This window comes from Drosophila miranda, assembly GCF_003369915.1.
Source record: "Drosophila miranda strain MSH22 chromosome Y unlocalized genomic scaffold, D.miranda_PacBio2.1 Contig_Y1_pilon, whole genome shotgun sequence".
Lineage (NCBI taxonomy): Eukaryota > Metazoa > Arthropoda > Insecta > Diptera > Drosophilidae > Drosophila > Drosophila miranda.
The window spans coordinates 49,587,362-49,604,117 of record NW_022881603.1 but is presented as its reverse complement, the minus strand read 5'-3'; the positions used below and the strand labels follow the sequence as shown (position 1 = coordinate 49,604,117).

At 43.6% G+C, this 16,756-nt stretch overlaps 1 protein-coding gene across 1 annotated transcript; it reads right to left on the bottom strand.

The window, feature by feature from the left end:
• Nucleotides 1-494: 494 nt before the first annotated feature.
• LOC117191720 (GRB10-interacting GYF protein 2-like) lies at nucleotides 495-16,466 on the bottom strand. Its single transcript, XM_033396506.1, has 4 exons — nucleotides 16,404-16,466; nucleotides 15,690-16,336; nucleotides 14,898-15,563; nucleotides 495-561 (listed from the first exon to the last, which is right to left on the bottom strand). Exons 1-4 carry the CDS (start codon nucleotides 16,464-16,466, stop codon nucleotides 495-497), a joined length of 1,443 nt encoding a protein of 480 aa, XP_033252397.1.
• Between the last annotated feature and the right edge of the window lie 290 nt (nucleotides 16,467-16,756).

Sequence of the window (16,756 nt, the reverse complement as noted above, 5' to 3'; positions counted from 1 at the left end):
TACTTCCGCATCGCGAATTCCTCAATGGACTCGGAAAAGTTCTATTTTCTCGTTGTTCCGGGTTTTTTTTTTTTTGTTTTTCTTGTTGGTGTCCGGTGTTCCTTTCTGCCCTCCGCTGGTGCGCAGGCCTTCCGGCATCCTCCTCTGGATGCTTCGGGTAAGTTTTCCTCTCTCTTTCACGCCTTCCGCCGCATTCATTCATACTTTACCGATTATTTCTAGCGATGCCCCTCTGTTCTTCTGCTGAAAGGTAAATATCATTGTAAAGAGTTTTATTTGATAGAAGAAAGTCCGTTGTGTTTGAGTTCTGATAAGTGAATGTTTATTGGAAGAGCGAGAGTTCTCCCATGCATCTTATGAAGAGAGTACCACTGCATTAGTATTATTGCGAGCGGTCTCTGCCTGAGTCTATATTAATGCATGATCAGCGTTAAGTGGATTATTAAAAGAGACCCTTAGCCTCAGTATGAGTGCGTTGGGGTTTTGCCTGTGTTTTAGGGAAAAGATTGATCAGCAGTTTGGGCAGCTAGCTGATCCGCGCTCAAGAGGCAGATCATGTTGCTGTTGAGATGGAATGTGTAAAATAAAAAATATTTGTTTATGTCACTGCGTTTATATACGCGCTTATATATGAGTTTATATATATAACAGAGTATTACATATGTACAAATTAAATAACTGCGGTAGCGGATTGTGTTTTTAAAAAGTTTTTATTTTACTTCTAACTTCACTGATATAGATTTAAGTAGAGGGTCACAAAGGATTCCGGGCAAAGGGTTTGCGCGATCTTAACTTTTAGCTCGACTTTGCGGTGTCGCTTCTGGATCAAGACTGACTTGAACTTTCTGATCTTTGCATCGTTGATCCCTTTCGGGAATAGTTTTTCTATAAACATTTCAATTGATTTCGCCATCCCGAGTATTGGATTTCGTCATCCAAAGAGAGAACTGTAAAATGACTAAAGTGCAGGATCTGCAGAAAGCCGGGAGTGAGATTGTTTATGAGAAGCCGGGTGTTGGCAAACATTGGTTTTCCATTTAGGCGAGTGTCAAAGATTGGGATTGCGGCGGGAGCCCTTGAGATTGTACATCTTAAAAATCAATTAGGCGGAGGCCCAAGATTGAAATTGTTTTCGTTTTGGAAAGCCAAAGATTGTTTACAACTCGTATAAGAGCTCAATAGAATTGGTTACGTTAACTCCCCCCATTCTTAAATGTTTCGTCCCGATACATTTTGAAGTTCTGATAGAGCTCTAATTTCTTCTGACAGTATTTGAATGTTGCTTTCCACTATTTCTTCTGACGGAATTCTTATTGATTTAATAAGTACAAATTTGGTTAATTTATAGCCGAAGTAAAATAACATTATCAATATCAAAATTATTAAGAATAATGTTGTTAATGGTAAGGCCGTATTACCTAATGTTATAAGGGGATTTAAAATATTAACATTATCAAAAGAAAATTGCTTATCATTCGATTGTATGTTGTTATCTAGTTCAAAATCGCTATATCTATGATGCGATATATATGTAAGAATTTTACCCTTATCATTTATGTGGGTTATATTATTTATTAAAATTGTGCTGTTGAATATAAGGAGATACGATCCTAACAAAGTAGTATTGTCTACGATATTTTTGCCTGAAACTAATATGGCACCATCCTGAATGATGTCTATTTCTTTGTTTTTTTCCCTTTTTTTAGTGCAGTTGGCTTTAAAGCCATTAAGTAAATTGGTGAAACAGGTCTTCTTTAAATTTATTTGTGCGTAATTGTTAAAAGTTTCACTTTTAAAATTATTCATTAAATAGTATTACTCCTTACATTCACAAACTTTTTCACTTATAACTAACATTCCATCATTTTGTGAGATGGCTCTTGCATGGTAAGAAATCAGCATTTCGAATTATTTTAACCGTTGCAATGTCCAGCAGATCAGACAGTTCAACAGGATGTTTTTCATGCTTATAAATGTCCTCTATTTCGTTTTTATTTAAAATTTTTGTCTTGAAAATGTTTACTTTTAAGAGGGTTATGGTATCAACTAAATTTAGTAGGTCAAAAGTTATTAATTTTAAACGATGCTTTCTCAATATCGTTTCTTCATTAAAGATGACATTTTTTAATGAATTTGATAGCAATTCAATTTCTTTGAAAAATTTGGAATTTATTACAAATTGTTTATTATTATTTTCAGTTAATTTATTTACTTTATTTTGTATTTTCAAAAAGTCGTGTTGTGAAATCCTCGATACGAGATTTCAATGTTGAGCAGAAATGCTCTGGGGAATCTTTGCGTTTAATAATGTACTACACGATATAGACAATTCGAGATTTATTCATTTGGACTTCAATCAACTTAAACTTTAATCTTAATCGCGTATAGAGTACAATGTAATGGGTAATACGGGTTTAAGCGCGGCCGGCTGCAACTGCTAATTGTCGTTGTGATTTCGTCGAAACGCAAACGAAGACTCTTCATGGTGATCGGAAACGAGGTTACGCCGCCCTAGCATGAAACGACGCCGTTCTCCGAGTGGGCAATCGCAGTTAGAGCTCTCTCACTCTCTTTGTAGTTTAACCCTTTGAAAACCGTCCATGCCGCCCCCAATACTGGGACCAGTATTAGAAACCAAAGGATGTCACATGTGAATGCTCTGTGAATAAATAAAGTGTTCGTTATGGTACATGTATGGTCGAATAGAGCTAGCAACGGTGGTAGGATTATTCTGAGGTCTGTGGCAACGGTAGCCGACATAGTTTAGAGACCGATCGTTTGTATACGCCTGATGCTGTTTTAACAGTTGCAACTCTGACTAAACTGTCAGCTCCAGGGTGAACTTCTATTATCCTCCCCAGTTTCCACTCGTTGGGTGACAGTCGGTCATCCTTGACAATTACTAGATCGCTGACTTGTAGATTGTCGGTTTCATGTCGCCACTTTGGACGGGCTTGAAGATGTGATAGCCAATCCGAACTCCAACGTTTCCAAAATTGCCGGATCATTTTCTGTCCTTCCAGAAATTGGACTGTGAGTGGAACATCCCTTGTCGTTACATCCGGCGGTGCTAATAATGAATCTCCAATAAGAAAATGTGCCGGGGTGAGGACAGCTAGGTCCTCCGGCTCCGCGCTTAGTGGACATAATGGCCTGGAATTTAAACAGGCTTCAATTTGTGTTAGCACGGTAGCAAGTTGTTCGTAGGTCATTTTATATCCTGAAAAGGCTCGATAGAGATGTGTTTTGACAGACTTTACATTTGCCTCCCAAAGGCCTCCGAAATTAGGACTATGCGGTGGGTTAAAATGCCATTGGACGTTTCGGGCCGCTAAAGCAGGTATTACAGTTGTGGGTAGCTCTCGTTTCAAATGTATTTGCCAGGTTTGAAGAGCCCGGTCGGCACCAATGAAGTTCGTGCCGCAGTCGCTATACATGTGTTGACAGTAGCCCCGACGCGCGATGAAACGTTGTAGGGCCATGAGAAAGTGTTCGGTGGTTAAGCCCGTGACCGCTTCAAGATGAATTGCCTTTGTAGCCAAACAGATGAAAACTGCGATATACGCCTTGTAGTTTGTGTGTCCACGGAATCTGGATGCTTGAATTTCAAACGCGCCTGTATAGTCCACTCCGGTGGCGATGAATGCACGAGTTGGCGGATTGACTCTATGTAGGGGAAGATCGGCCATCAATTGTGCTGCTGGTTTTGGTCGGTGACGAAAACATCGGACGCATTGTCGAAGAATGCGTTTGACAGTTTGTTTTCCGTTGACTATCCAGAATTTGTGTCGAATAGTGGCCAGCGTTAATTCGGTGCCGCCGTGGAGTGCGAGACGGTGGGCATTACGCACGACGAGATCGGTAAAATGATGATGATTGGGAATGATCATTGGTTGTCGCTGGCTTATCGGAAGGTGCATTGCATTTCGCAGTCGACCTCTGACTCGTAGAATTTGTTGGTCATCTAGAAATGGGGATAATTGACACAGCTTGTGTGTGCCCGATAGTGCCTTGTTTCCCTTCAACCTCAATATCTCTGTCGCGTAGACCTCCTGTTGAATGCTGCGAACGAGATGAATTAAAGCGTTGTCGAGCTCCTGCACACTCAGTGGTCCAGACAGTTTGTCCCCTTTGGCTTGAATGTTATGTATAAACCGTAGAACATATGCCATGACTGATATTAACCTGTCGTATGAGGACGAGTTTTGGATGAAGGCTTCTGGAGCCTCCGAGACTTGCACAGCATTTTGGAACTAAACTGACGGTTTCTCCTCGATTATAGTCCTGTCGATGTCCTGACTGGGAACTCCGTTTGCCGGCCATTGGCTTTCCGGCTGCTGTAGCCATGATGGTCCAGACCACCATAATGGATGTACTGCTAACTCTTGTGGTGTTAAGCCACGAGTTGCGCAGTCCGCTGGGTTTACCGCAGTAGGTACATGTCTCCACTGAGTTGATGTACTATGCTCCAAAATCTGTCCAACGCGATTTGACACAAAGGTTTGCCATCGGTGGGGATCTCCATTTATCCAAAACAAAACGATAGTAGCATCTGACCAATAGAAGGTTGCCATAGGTGGTCCTGCAGTGCGAAGTTGGTCCCGGATCCATTTTGCCAGTTTAACTGCCAGCAGCGCACCCGAAAGTTCGACTCGTGGAATTGTGATCGGTTTCGTGGGTGTGACTCGACTGCGTGCAGCTAGCAAATGAGTTTGAATCATTCCGTTTGGTAGCTCTGCACGAATATATGCACATGCTGCATACGCCAGTGATGATCCATCGCAGAAAACATGTAGCTGTAATGACGCAAGCTCGTGGATGTTGAAGCGCAGCCATCGTGGTTTTTGAATTTGCTCGACATATGGCAAGTTCTGTATGAATCCCTGCCATCTATCAAGCAGTTCGGTTGGCAGCGGTTCATCCCAGTCCAGTTGTGCTAGGCTGCCATCGTTGCGTTTGATGCGGGCCATCCATGAGTCCTTGAGTATCGCCTTCGCGGTCATGACACAGGGCGTGATGAAACCTAATGGGTCGTACAGTCGGGCGACTGTGGAAAGTAAAGAACGTTTAGTATGTGCGTGACTGATTTCAAAATTTATCTTGAACCCAAAATAGTCTTGATGTGGATGCCAATAGAGGCCTAAGGTTTTAACGGGATCTTGGTACTCAAACTCTAATAATGTCTTATGAGATAAATGGTCTGGAGGTATTTCTTGTAGCAGAGAAGCGTCATTCGCAGACCACTTTCGAAGCTCCATTCCTGCTGATCGTAAGGCTCCGATCAATTAATTTTGAATTTCTAATGCTCCTTCGCGAGTGGAAGCTCCGCTTTGTACGTCGTCCACGTATATTTCGCGTCGAAGGACCCTTTCCGCGAGTGGGTATCGGTCTCGTTCATCCTGCGCCAGTTGATGTATGACGCGAATGGCTGTGTAAGGAGCTGAAGCGGTTCCAAACGTAACTGTGTTGAGATAATACTCAGCTACTTGGTTGTGTTCGTCATGCCAAAAGATGCGTTGATATTGCGAATCCTCTGCATTCATGTCAATGCATCTATACATCTTCTGAATGTCGGCAGCAAAAACAAAACGATGGAAACGCCAATTCAGGACCACGCCGGCTAGATCGTTTTGGAGCGCTGGTCCGGTGCATAGGACGTCATTGAGCGATTTTCCGTTTGACGTTTTACAGGAGGCGTCATATACTACTCTAACCTTAGTAGTGACACTTTCCTCTTTAAATACTGCGTGATGAGGCAAGGTGCAACATGTGGACTCGATTCCATTCTCCTTGCTAATGATGCAATGCTGCTGCTCCTCGGTTGTTACTTTGGTCACCTGGCCTAGTTGAAAGTACTCCTTCATGACTTCCGAATATTTGGCTTGCAGCTCCGGCTGCCTTTGGAATCTTCGTTGAAGAATTTGGAATCGATTAATCGCGATTTGACGTGATTTGCCTAGCACCTGCGAAGGGTAAAACAAACGCTTAAGTGGTAACCGTACCAAATACTTGCCGTTTCGTTGACGGATGTGAGTTCGTTTAAAATGCTCCTCGCACCATCGCTCTTCTGGTGTGAGCTGTTTTGCAGAACCGAGATGCTCCATTTCGAAGAATTTCTGGACGAGATTCTCTAGCCTGTTGTGGTGACATCTAATGGTGACAGCGTGTGAGCGTGTGGAAGTGGCTCGACCAAAGACTATCCAGCCCAGCTGGGTGTGCTGTGCAATTGGTTGGTTCTCCTTTCCTCTGCGGATATCTGAAAGCAGGATCTGCGGGATTACGTCCGCTCCCAGCAGAAGATCAATCCGTTGTGATTTGTAGAACCTGGGATCGGCGAGTTCTATTCCGTTCAAATGAGGACATGCTGCAATTTGATGGAGTTTGAAGGTAATTGCGATGTAAGCGTTTTAAGTATAAACGCAGTATCAATGGTAGTACAAAACTGCGAAGTACAAGAACTTAATGCCAATTCTGTAGTGTAGGTACACCTGTTCTTGGAGGTGGTCCCAACTCCAGCAATTTCTGCCGAAATTGGATGCCGCTTGAGGTTGAGAGCCTGCACTGTGTGCTCTGTAATGAGGGTTCCTTCCGAGCCTGAATCCACTAACGCACGTACCACCGCTGATTGACCAGTGTGGGGGTTGTGGATTGTGACCAGGGCAGTGGCCAGAAGGACAGTGCTGGGTTCGTGATGCGTTGCCGTAGCGGAGACTAGTTGCGCAGAGTGTGTTCTCACAGACGAGTCGGTCGCTGCAGACTGTGGATGACCACCGGAACTAGTGTTGGGAACAACTGGGAGAGGCTGTGCAGTGCTCTGAGTAGGAAGTGGGGTCCTAGCGTAGAGTTGCGTAGGTGTAGCCCTGCCAGATGAGTCGCTCGTTGTATACTGCCAGGAGTTACCGGAACGAGCGCTATGGGAGGCTGCGTGAGGCTGTGTTGCCACCTGAGCAGGAGTTGGGAAGTGCAGCAGTGTATGGTGTCTTTGACCACACTACGTGCAGTTCCTTTTACTGGTAAATTTTGAAAGTGCATGGGAACGGCTCAGACAGTTGAGGCATGCCTTTGCATGATCGACGATGGCTTTCCTTGCAAAGCAGTCCTTGGACAAAAGGTCCGGGCAATGCCGAAGATTGTGACTGTCGCTACAGTGAGGGCAGCGAGTGTGTTCGGCAACCGCAGTCTTGGCGTGGAAACTGTTGCCCTTGTATGTTACGTTGCCAACTGACTTCTTCGGGTGCCTTTGATTGACAGGCTGCGGCACAGGTGTCCGCGTCGTGGAGTGGCCTCGGTTTTCGAACACATCGATGCTGACGAGACGGTCGTTGAGAAATGATTGTAGCTGAGAAAAGGTGGCAAGTTCGGCAGAGCTACCGAGATGGAGCTCCCAAGCTTGCAGTGTCGTGCTTGGCAGTCTGGAAGTGAGATGATGAGCAATCCAATGCTGAACATCTAGATTCTTGAAAGCATTGAGACAAACCGTCGCAACATTAAGCATATGTTTTATATCAGCAGACTGCTCCTTTGTCAACTGTGGCAAGTCATACAAACCGTTCATATGGTACATAAACTGCAGCCGTTTGTTGTCGTATCGCTTGAGGACGAGACTCCAAGCTGTTGCATAGTTATTTCCCGCAAGCGCCATCTGCTGAATATCCTCGTCGCGATCCGAGGGAAGAGCTTGCTTCAGGAAATGAAACCTTTGGACGTCGGACAGTTTCTGGTTGTTATGGATGAGTTGAACAAATGCATCGTGAAATGCCGGCCAATCCACAAACTTGCCTGTAAAAGTCGGTACAGGTAGCTTGGGCAATTGCACTGATGATACAGATGGATTTGCTGGCTCCGGATTCTGCTGTACCGGTGGTGCTCTTGGACATACATTTTCGTAGGCCTCTGATATGATGCTGAATGCCGTTGTATAGTCTTCATCAAAGCGAAAGGCCACTTCGCTGGACACATAACTATGCGTACTTGGACATCGAAGTATTAGCAAACGTTGATGATTTTGCTCAAATTCACCTAAGAACCGTTGCAAAGTTTGTAAGCGCGTTTGAAAATAAGCTTTTGTTTTCCGATCTGCGCCATCCTTTCTGAAATTACGCACCGTTTGATTAACCCTCGCAATGAGATTTGTCTGAATAACACTGAGATTGTCGATCTCCACCTGAGGATCGGCTTCGAGGTCGTGGGACTCGGCTGTTGACATGTTGCTGTTATATGTGTATGTACCTTTCTCACCCTTAGTTGCACTCTCTTCGACCTTGTACAAAATACCCACAACGAAACACTTACTCTGGTACTCGGGAGTGCTTCTCTTTGCTTAAAGCGTAGCTTAAGAGAACTTGCGAGTCGTTGTTGTTGGTGTTGTCCGAGCGGAGAGCAGAAACTGTGCTACTGTGAGCGTTGAGCTGAGGCCTTGTGTCTAGAGATGATGTGCAGCAACAGAACGCTCGTTGGTCTCTTGGTCTCTGCTTTGCACGAGAGAGAGGCTGCTGTCTAACCGTCGGCTTGTGTTGTTGTTGTGTGCAACTGTCCAGGCGCCGAGCTATCGTCTGGTCTTCTTTGTCCCTGCTTCGTGCGAGAGATAGCGGCTGTTGGATAAACCGTTGGTTTGCGTTGTGTTTGCCGTTTACAGTTGCAGCCGGTAAAATATGATTTTATTTGTACATTTAACTGAACGCGGAACGAGGTAGAATCATATGCGTATAGTACGAATTAAACGCGGTTCCCCTCATGGGCCACCAAAAATGTTGTGAAATCCTCGATACGAGATTTCAATGTTGAGCAGAAATGCTCTGGGGAATCTTTGCGTTTAATAATGTACTACACGATATAGACAATTCGAGATTTATTCATTTGGACTTCAATCAACTTAAACTTTAATCTTAATCGCGTATAGAGTACAATGTAATGGGTAATACGGGTTTAAGCGCGGCCGGCTGCAACTGCTAATTGTCGTTGTGATTTCGTCGAAACGCAAACGAAGACTCTTCATGGTGATCGGAAACGAGGTTACGCCGCCCTAGCATGAAACGACGCCGTTCTCCGAGTGGGCAATCGCAGTTAGAGCTCTCTCACTCTCTTTGTAGTTTAACCGTTAGAAAACCGTCCAGTCGTCATGATCAGGGCTGCCTGCTATCCATTTCCAAATGGTACCTAATTCATTTATTCCCCTTTCATTCCGTTTTGGAACTAATTCTGAAATCATTAATTTTAATAGACTTAAGTCCATTGATATTTACCACTCATCGTCTGAATTAATTGATTTGTTGACATATTTGGATTCTTTATCAATTATCTCTCTATAAAAACTCAAATTAGTAATATGGAAAAGTTCAGCGTATGTTTCATAAGTGTAAACGTCTCTGTCGTCTTTGAGCAATAGATAGTCACTATGCGTATAGTCAATTACTTCCGAAGTCGTCAATATAACAAAAGTCAGTATAAGTATATTCGCATACATTTTCTAGAAAAATGGAAAGCATTTCCTTAATATTTAATGTTATCTTTATGTATAATTCTGTTTCTATTGTTGATTATAATTTTATTCGGTCGATTTTCGTTAACTACCTGCTTTTTGTATCGGGATTGAAGTTTATTTCTTTCCCCGAATTTCTTTTTATAAGCTACTTCTCCTATTTTATAATCTTTTTCTCTTCTATCTTTGTTATGTAGCTTAAGCATTTTGGTCTGAGCTTCCTTAAGTAATATTGGATTAAGCTTGTGTTCTATTTTGTTATACAATATGTCATATGGCATTTGATTGGTCGTTGAATGTATCGTCAGGTTATATATCAGTGCCGCCCTTATTATTATTTCTGAATAATCTGTTAGATTTAGTTCATCCTTGATGCACCGCGCTATTTCTGTTAGTGTGGAATGTACCCTTTCTACCTGACCATTTGAGGTGCTGTGTCTGGGATCAGCATAATAAATAGTTAAGTTACTTCTTTGTGTGAATGATCTAAATTGTGCTGAAGTAAAGCTTGGTTCGTTGTCAGTCATTAAAGATGTTGCTAACGGAAAGTGTTGCAAAATTTCCATTACCTTATTTTCAATGTTTAATTTACTTTGAATTTCCTTGACCACCAAGTATTTGGAATAAGAATCTATACAAGTTATGAATGTTAGGTTTTGGGCATAGTATATGTCTAAGTGTAATTGATCTCCTTCTTTTGCTGGAATGGGAGCTTCCCCAATTGGAATTTTTACAGGGTGTCTGTGATATTTGTTTTTGTTACAGATCTCACAATTTTTTATATATTCTTTTAATTTTTTGTGCAGGTTTGGCCAATAATACAGCTTAGTTATTTGTTTGTAATTTTCGTCTAGTCCTCTATGGGCTCTGCAATGTGTTTCTTCTATAATTATAGCTTTATCTTCTGGATTTACTACATCTTAGAGGAACTTTCTCGTGAAGAGAAATTTTTTTATGAAGTTTTCCTTTAGCTTATTTTGGATAAGGTATAAATCTTCTAAAGTGCAGTGTATTCCTGTGGTTAAGTGAGGCTGAATAAATTCTTTTAAAATGATTAGCAGATTGTCTACCGTATCAAATTCAATAATATGTCGGGTATTTTCATAAACTCTTACTAACTCATGAACTGTGAATCTCCCTTGCGCTAATAGTAGCTGCTGTTTAAATTGGTTTAGAGGCTTGCTAGTCTCTTGAATGACGTTTTCAAAACTACTCTCTGCTGAATGCTGAGTATTTATGTCTGATTCTGAATCTGTCTGGTCGACATCACTATCTGTCATATGATTTATTTTAATCCGAGATAAAGCGTCCGCTACTACGTTAGTTGAGCCTGGTTTATAAATGATTTTCGGTGTGAAACTTTCTATGAAGTAATACCAACGTTTCATTTCAACATTTGGATTTTTTTGCGACATTGCAAAGGACAAAGGTTGGTGATCTGTATGTATTTCAATTCCACTCACTCCGTATAAATAATTTCGCAAATTTTTTAATGCCCATACAATAGCTAATAATTCCTTTTTATTAGTAGCATATAATTGCTCTGTTTTACTTAAAGTTTTAGAAATAAATGTTATGGGATTCCCATCTTGCGACAAAACTGCACCTATTGCTATGTCCGATGCATCTGTGGTTAATGTGAATTTTTTATTGTAATCTGGTTGTACTAATTCAATATGTGCTATTAAACTGTCCTTTAAATTATTAAATGCTCCCATTGCTGGTTCATCCAGCTGTTTTAATGTTTTCTTGGATGCCCTTCGTGAAACTTTCCCATTTACTCCACTCAGATATTTTGTTAATGGTTTGGCAATTGTAGCATAATTTCGGACAAATTTTCTGTAATACCCTGTTAGTCCTAAGAAGCTACGTAGCTCTCTGATATTTTTAGGAATTGGATAGTTTTGTATTGTGGAGATTTTGTCTGGATCTGTTTTAATGATATTTTGGGAAAAAATGTATCCCAGAAATTTGGTTTCCAATTGAAAGAATTTAGACTTTTCTAGGGAAATTTTCATGTTAGCGTTTTGCAATATCTGTATTATATGAATTAGATCTTTATAATGTTGTTCTATAGTTTTTGAAAATATTATTATATCGTCCATATAGACGTGACAAGTTTTCCCAACTTGTTCTCTAAGTATATCGTCCATTGCCCTTTGGAAAATTCTGGGAGCGTTCGTCAATCCCATAGGCATTCTTAGAAATTCATATTTGCCGTTATTTATGGAAAAAGATGTTTTTTCAATATCTGATTCCCTCATTAAAATCTGATAGAAACCTGACTCTAAATCAATGGCCGAGAAATACTTTGCCTTACCTAAATTGGCAAGGATTACTGAAGGATCTTGCATAGGGTATCTATCCGGTATGGTGTTTTCATTAAGTTTCTTAAAGTCTATTACTAATCTATGTTAAGGAGTTCCGTCCTCATTTACTCCCTTATTTGGTACTACTATAACCGGTGAATTATATGGGCTTTTACTAGGTCTGATTATACCTTCATCTAACATTTTACTTATTTCGTTATTAACGAAATCGTTAACCGAATAAGCGTATGGATACTGCTTGCCATATACCGGTCTATCATGTTCAGTGTTAATCTCTCCTTTTATATCCGTTCTGAACGGTAACTGTAAATTTATATTGGCATGGTCTTCTTCGATGATAGATACCATTTTCTCTCTGAGATTTTCTAAATTGTCCTCTTTGTAGGTTATTGTGTTATACAATTTCATTTTTTTCAATTCAGAATTTGCATAATTTTGAATGTCGGATATTTCTACGACGGCGCGTTCAGGATTTTTGCATCCCAAACTTTTAAATTGTTCATTGTCGGATAATTCAACGACGGCGTGTTCAGGATTCTTTAATCCCAAACTATTCGAACTTTTAGTGTCGGATGATTCAACGACGGCGTGCTCAGGATATTTTAATCCCAAACTATTAAAACTTTGGATGTCGGATAATTCAACGACGGCGGGTTCAGGATATTTGAATCCCAAACTATTGACGGATAATTCTTCGGCGGCGTGCTCAGGATTTTTTGATCCCAAGCTATATAAACTTCCTTCTACCTTTACTGAATCACTTTTCATTTCTTTTTCTTCTTCAAAATATTTTTTTATTAAATATTCCTTCAACGGAAGGATGGTTTTTCCTTCTATAAAGGTTAATTTGTTTAAAGAAAGGACCTCGTCATATATTAGTTTCTCCTCATTGTCTTTATAACTTAAAGTCCCCTTTCCTGTATCAATAACAGCTCCGATTTTCTTTAATAGGTTAAATCCTATTAGTAAATCTGCCTCCATTCCATCTATTTCATAAAACACTTGTTTTGTGTTGAAAATAGTTATATTATGGAAATATTTAATTATTGAAAACCCATTCACTGTAGCAACTTTCTTATAAATTGATAATTCTTTTTTATTTTCGTAAATTCCCTTTTTTATATAACAGGAAGTTGCTCCCGTATCTATCAAAACTTTTAATTCTCTGTTTATTTTTTTATCTACTCTTTTTAAGTAGGGCAGACCTACTTCGGGGGCTGATCTAAAAAATGGTCCTCCTCAATGTTATTTATCCGCATTGCTTTATTAGCCGGTTGTTCCGACATTTCGTTTGGCTTTCGTTTCTGCACCTGATTTTCGTTAGACTGATTATTCGGTACTACGTTTGCCCTAAAATGCTGAGCTTGGTTATAATTGTTATTATTTCTCCTATAATAACCGTTAGTATTCTCCCGATAATTTCTATTATTATTATTTCCCCTGAATTGATTGCTGTTCTGTCGGTTCTTGATTTGGATCGATTCGTCTACATCCATTGGTTCTGGGGCCTGATTTTGTTGTCTATTACCCAAGAAATAGGGTTGTCCCCATGACATGTTATTCCTCTGAAGATCCCTTTTTTGGTCGAATGGTGAACTATTAGTCCTTGGTTGTCGTTGGTTGAATCTTAATGTATTGTAGTTATTATTCCCTGAATTTCTGGGGCCACTGAATTGGTAGGCAAATTGGGCCCGAATGTTATTTGATTGCAATTCCTGTACCTTTGCCAAGGCATTCGGTAAATCTGGGGGATTCAATGAAAATAGGATTTCTGCAATGCCGCCGTTTAGGCCAGTGACAAAAATGCGTAAGGCATTGTCTCTAATTTTCTTATTTGATTCTTTCGTGATTTCACTGTCCTTTCCGTGAGTCATTATTGTCTTATTTATTAACAAGGTCATTTTCTTGTTAACCTCGTTATAGAAATCTATTATTGAATGGTTCCCTTGTCGGAGAACGCTTAACTCCTGTTCTATTATGTAAATTGGTCTCTTGTCACTGTAAACAAAGTCAAGTCGTGAAAGTATGGCATCAAAATTTAAAACTGTCCCGTGGTTGGTCAGTGCGTCATGTGCTGGTCCTGTTATTTTGTTTCTCAAAATTGTTAAGGCAATATAATATTGCTTACTTCCTTTCTTATATAACTTCACTGCAGTTTCTGCAGGTTTAATCCACCATTGAAAATTGGTAGGGATTCTATTACCTTTAATGTGGTGTCATCTTTTATTGTCTCGCCTATTGTTTCTGCCTGATAATCTGATACCTGATCGGATTTAGTTTCTATTTGTTGTTTTAAATTTACAATTTGCTCCTGTACTTGTGAAATTTGAAGTGCTATCAATTGTTTGACCAGATCTGCAGTGAGATCGGTCCTTGTTTGTGAGTTAATCATTTTTAGTTTTTCAAAATCTAAAGTTAGTTGATCCACCTTAAATTTTTCTTATATGTTTGTTTTTATAATCTAATATAACCTAATTGAACTTATATATTTATTAATACAACTTTAGCTCACGAACTATCCGGTAGGGGTCGTCCTTCTTAGTTTGGCTGACAGATCTTCGAACGGGTCTTCCTTCTTGATTTGGCTGACAGGTCTTCGAACGGGTCTTCCTTCTTAAATTTCTTTGTTTAACTGGGTCTTCTGGGGGTCTTCCTTCTTTGCTTTAGCTGATAGTTTCACTTTCTTGCACACCCTAAGCTCCGGTTTGTTTCCTTTTTATCTCACTTTTTCTTATCTTATATCTCACAGTCACTCCGCGTTTTTATATCTGAAGGATTTATTCCATTAATTAATTGTCCTTCGGGTTTCGGCACGACGCAACACTTTTATTATTCGGTGCTTTTTATACAACGTCGCCCCACGTTGGGCGCCAATTAAATAACTGCGGTAGCGGATTGTGTTTTTAAAAAGTTTTTCTAACTTCACAGGTGAGCGTTGTTCCGCGAGTGTGTCGTCCCTTGCTTCCGCCGTCGTCTTCGCGCCGTCTTCTGCTGCCGCCGCCCCCTGTGTTGTGTCGGGCATCGTCGCGCTCGCCGGCCTCTTCGCGTCGTCGTCGGTCGTCACCTTGGGCGGATCTTTGGGCACCAACCCGACTGTGGGTGCCGCCGCTGGGCCTTCCGCCGTCGTTGGTGTCGTCGCGTTCGCCGGCCCCTCCGCGTCGCCGTCTGCCGTCACCTCGGGCGACTCCTCGGGCAACACCCCGGCTGTGGGTGCCACCGCTGGGCCTTTTGGCTCCTGTGTCCGTGCTCGTCGCCTCGGGTCCCGCTCGTTGCTGGCGCGTGGTGCCTCCTCCCGCAGTCGAGCCTCCTCCGTCTCTTGCTCGGGCTGCCGCTGCGCTGGCCCGGAGGCCCACGATATATGCAGCGTTTGCACGTGCCACAGCATGCCATCTCGCACCGCGGAGCGCACCTTCTGTGACACGAACGGCCCGATGGCGGCTCCCTGCGGACCGTGCCAGTGCTGCTGCTGCTGCTGCTGCTGCTGCTGTTGCTCCCCTTGGCCTGGCGCGTTGTCTGCTGCTTCCCCTTCCTTATGATCAGCCGGCGGCCGACGCTGGAACAGCTCCTCCTCTGCCCTCGATGGCTGTGGGGCCTGCGGCCGCGGCTCCTCCTCGGACTCGGCGTGTTCTGGGGGTGGTTGCCAGAGCTCTTCTTCCTCTTTCTCGGCTCGTCGCAGCCTCTGCTGCCAATCTTCTTCGGGCGACTGGACTCGAGCCGCCTTCGGCGCTGGCGGGCACTCCGCCTCCTCCTCATCGCTGGAGATAACCGCCAGCCCGTCTGCCGCGCTCTAAGTCCGCTTCGCCATCGCCTCCTCTGTCTCCTTACGCAGACGCGCCATCTCCCTCTGCTCCACAGCGCTGCACCGGAGAGCACACTGTCACTGGTGCGCGGCGTATCGCTTGTGGCACTCCACTTCCGCTTCTTGGGCCGCCTTTTCGGCCTCCTGCCCGGCCTTCAGCCTCTTGGCCAGCGCCAGGGCGTCCTCCCATACGCGCCGTTGCCTCAGCTCCTCCTTCGATGCGGCCAGCGCGATGCGACGGCGCCATTCCGCGAGGCGTCGCGCCTCAGCGGCCGCGTCGTTTGCCGCGATTTCGGCCTGCGTTGGCTGCGGCTCCTCGACCGCGTTTTCGGCCTGCGTCGGCAGCGGCTCCTCGCTCCCGTTTTCGGCCTGCGCCGACCGCGTCCGTGCCTCCTGTGGGTTTGTCGACTGCTGGTCTCCTTGCCGCGTTGTCGACCTTCCCCTGGTGCGTGCCGACGACTCCTCTCTCTTGGCCGTACGCGTCGAACGCGTGGACGACCGCTTCAATGGCCTCCCCTCTCTGGGCTCCTCCCTCCGCGTCACCGTGCGCCTCCTGCTTCTTCCCTCCGACCGCTCTTCGCGCTTGCTGGCGTGGGGATTCTCGCGGTTGCCGGTGCGGGGCTCCTCGCGCTTGCTGGTGCGGGCCTCCTCCCCCTTCGCCTCGCGTGCGCGTTTTCTCGTCGGTGCCGGCTCCCAGCTCAACAACTCCAGGTCGCTCTCCGCCTCGGTCTCATGGATCCCGCGGTGGACACCAGCGGTGAGGCCAACAGCTGCAGCTCCTGGGACTCATTCCTACGCGCCCTTCGCTCCTCTCGCTCGACTCGGTACGCCTGCCGCCGACTTTGCGTATCGGCAGCATGATACCCGCGGCGCATCCACTTCCGCTGTTCCGTTAGGTATCGAATTAAGAGCTGCTGCATCTAACCCTTTGCACGTGTTTATATTTTTTAAAATACCTGATCGTGCGCTGCTCCCGTCTTTATAAGGGCTCGTGCCGGTGCTCACCGTTCCCTGTAACGGTGCTTTACATGGGCCCGTGGGACGGCTCTCTCTTGCCTTCCAGTTGGCTCTCTTGCTCGCTCCCGTTTTGAAAGTTATCCGCGCCTCTCGCCGCGCTAACCCTAGGGTGCCCCGGGGTTTTGTTAGCTT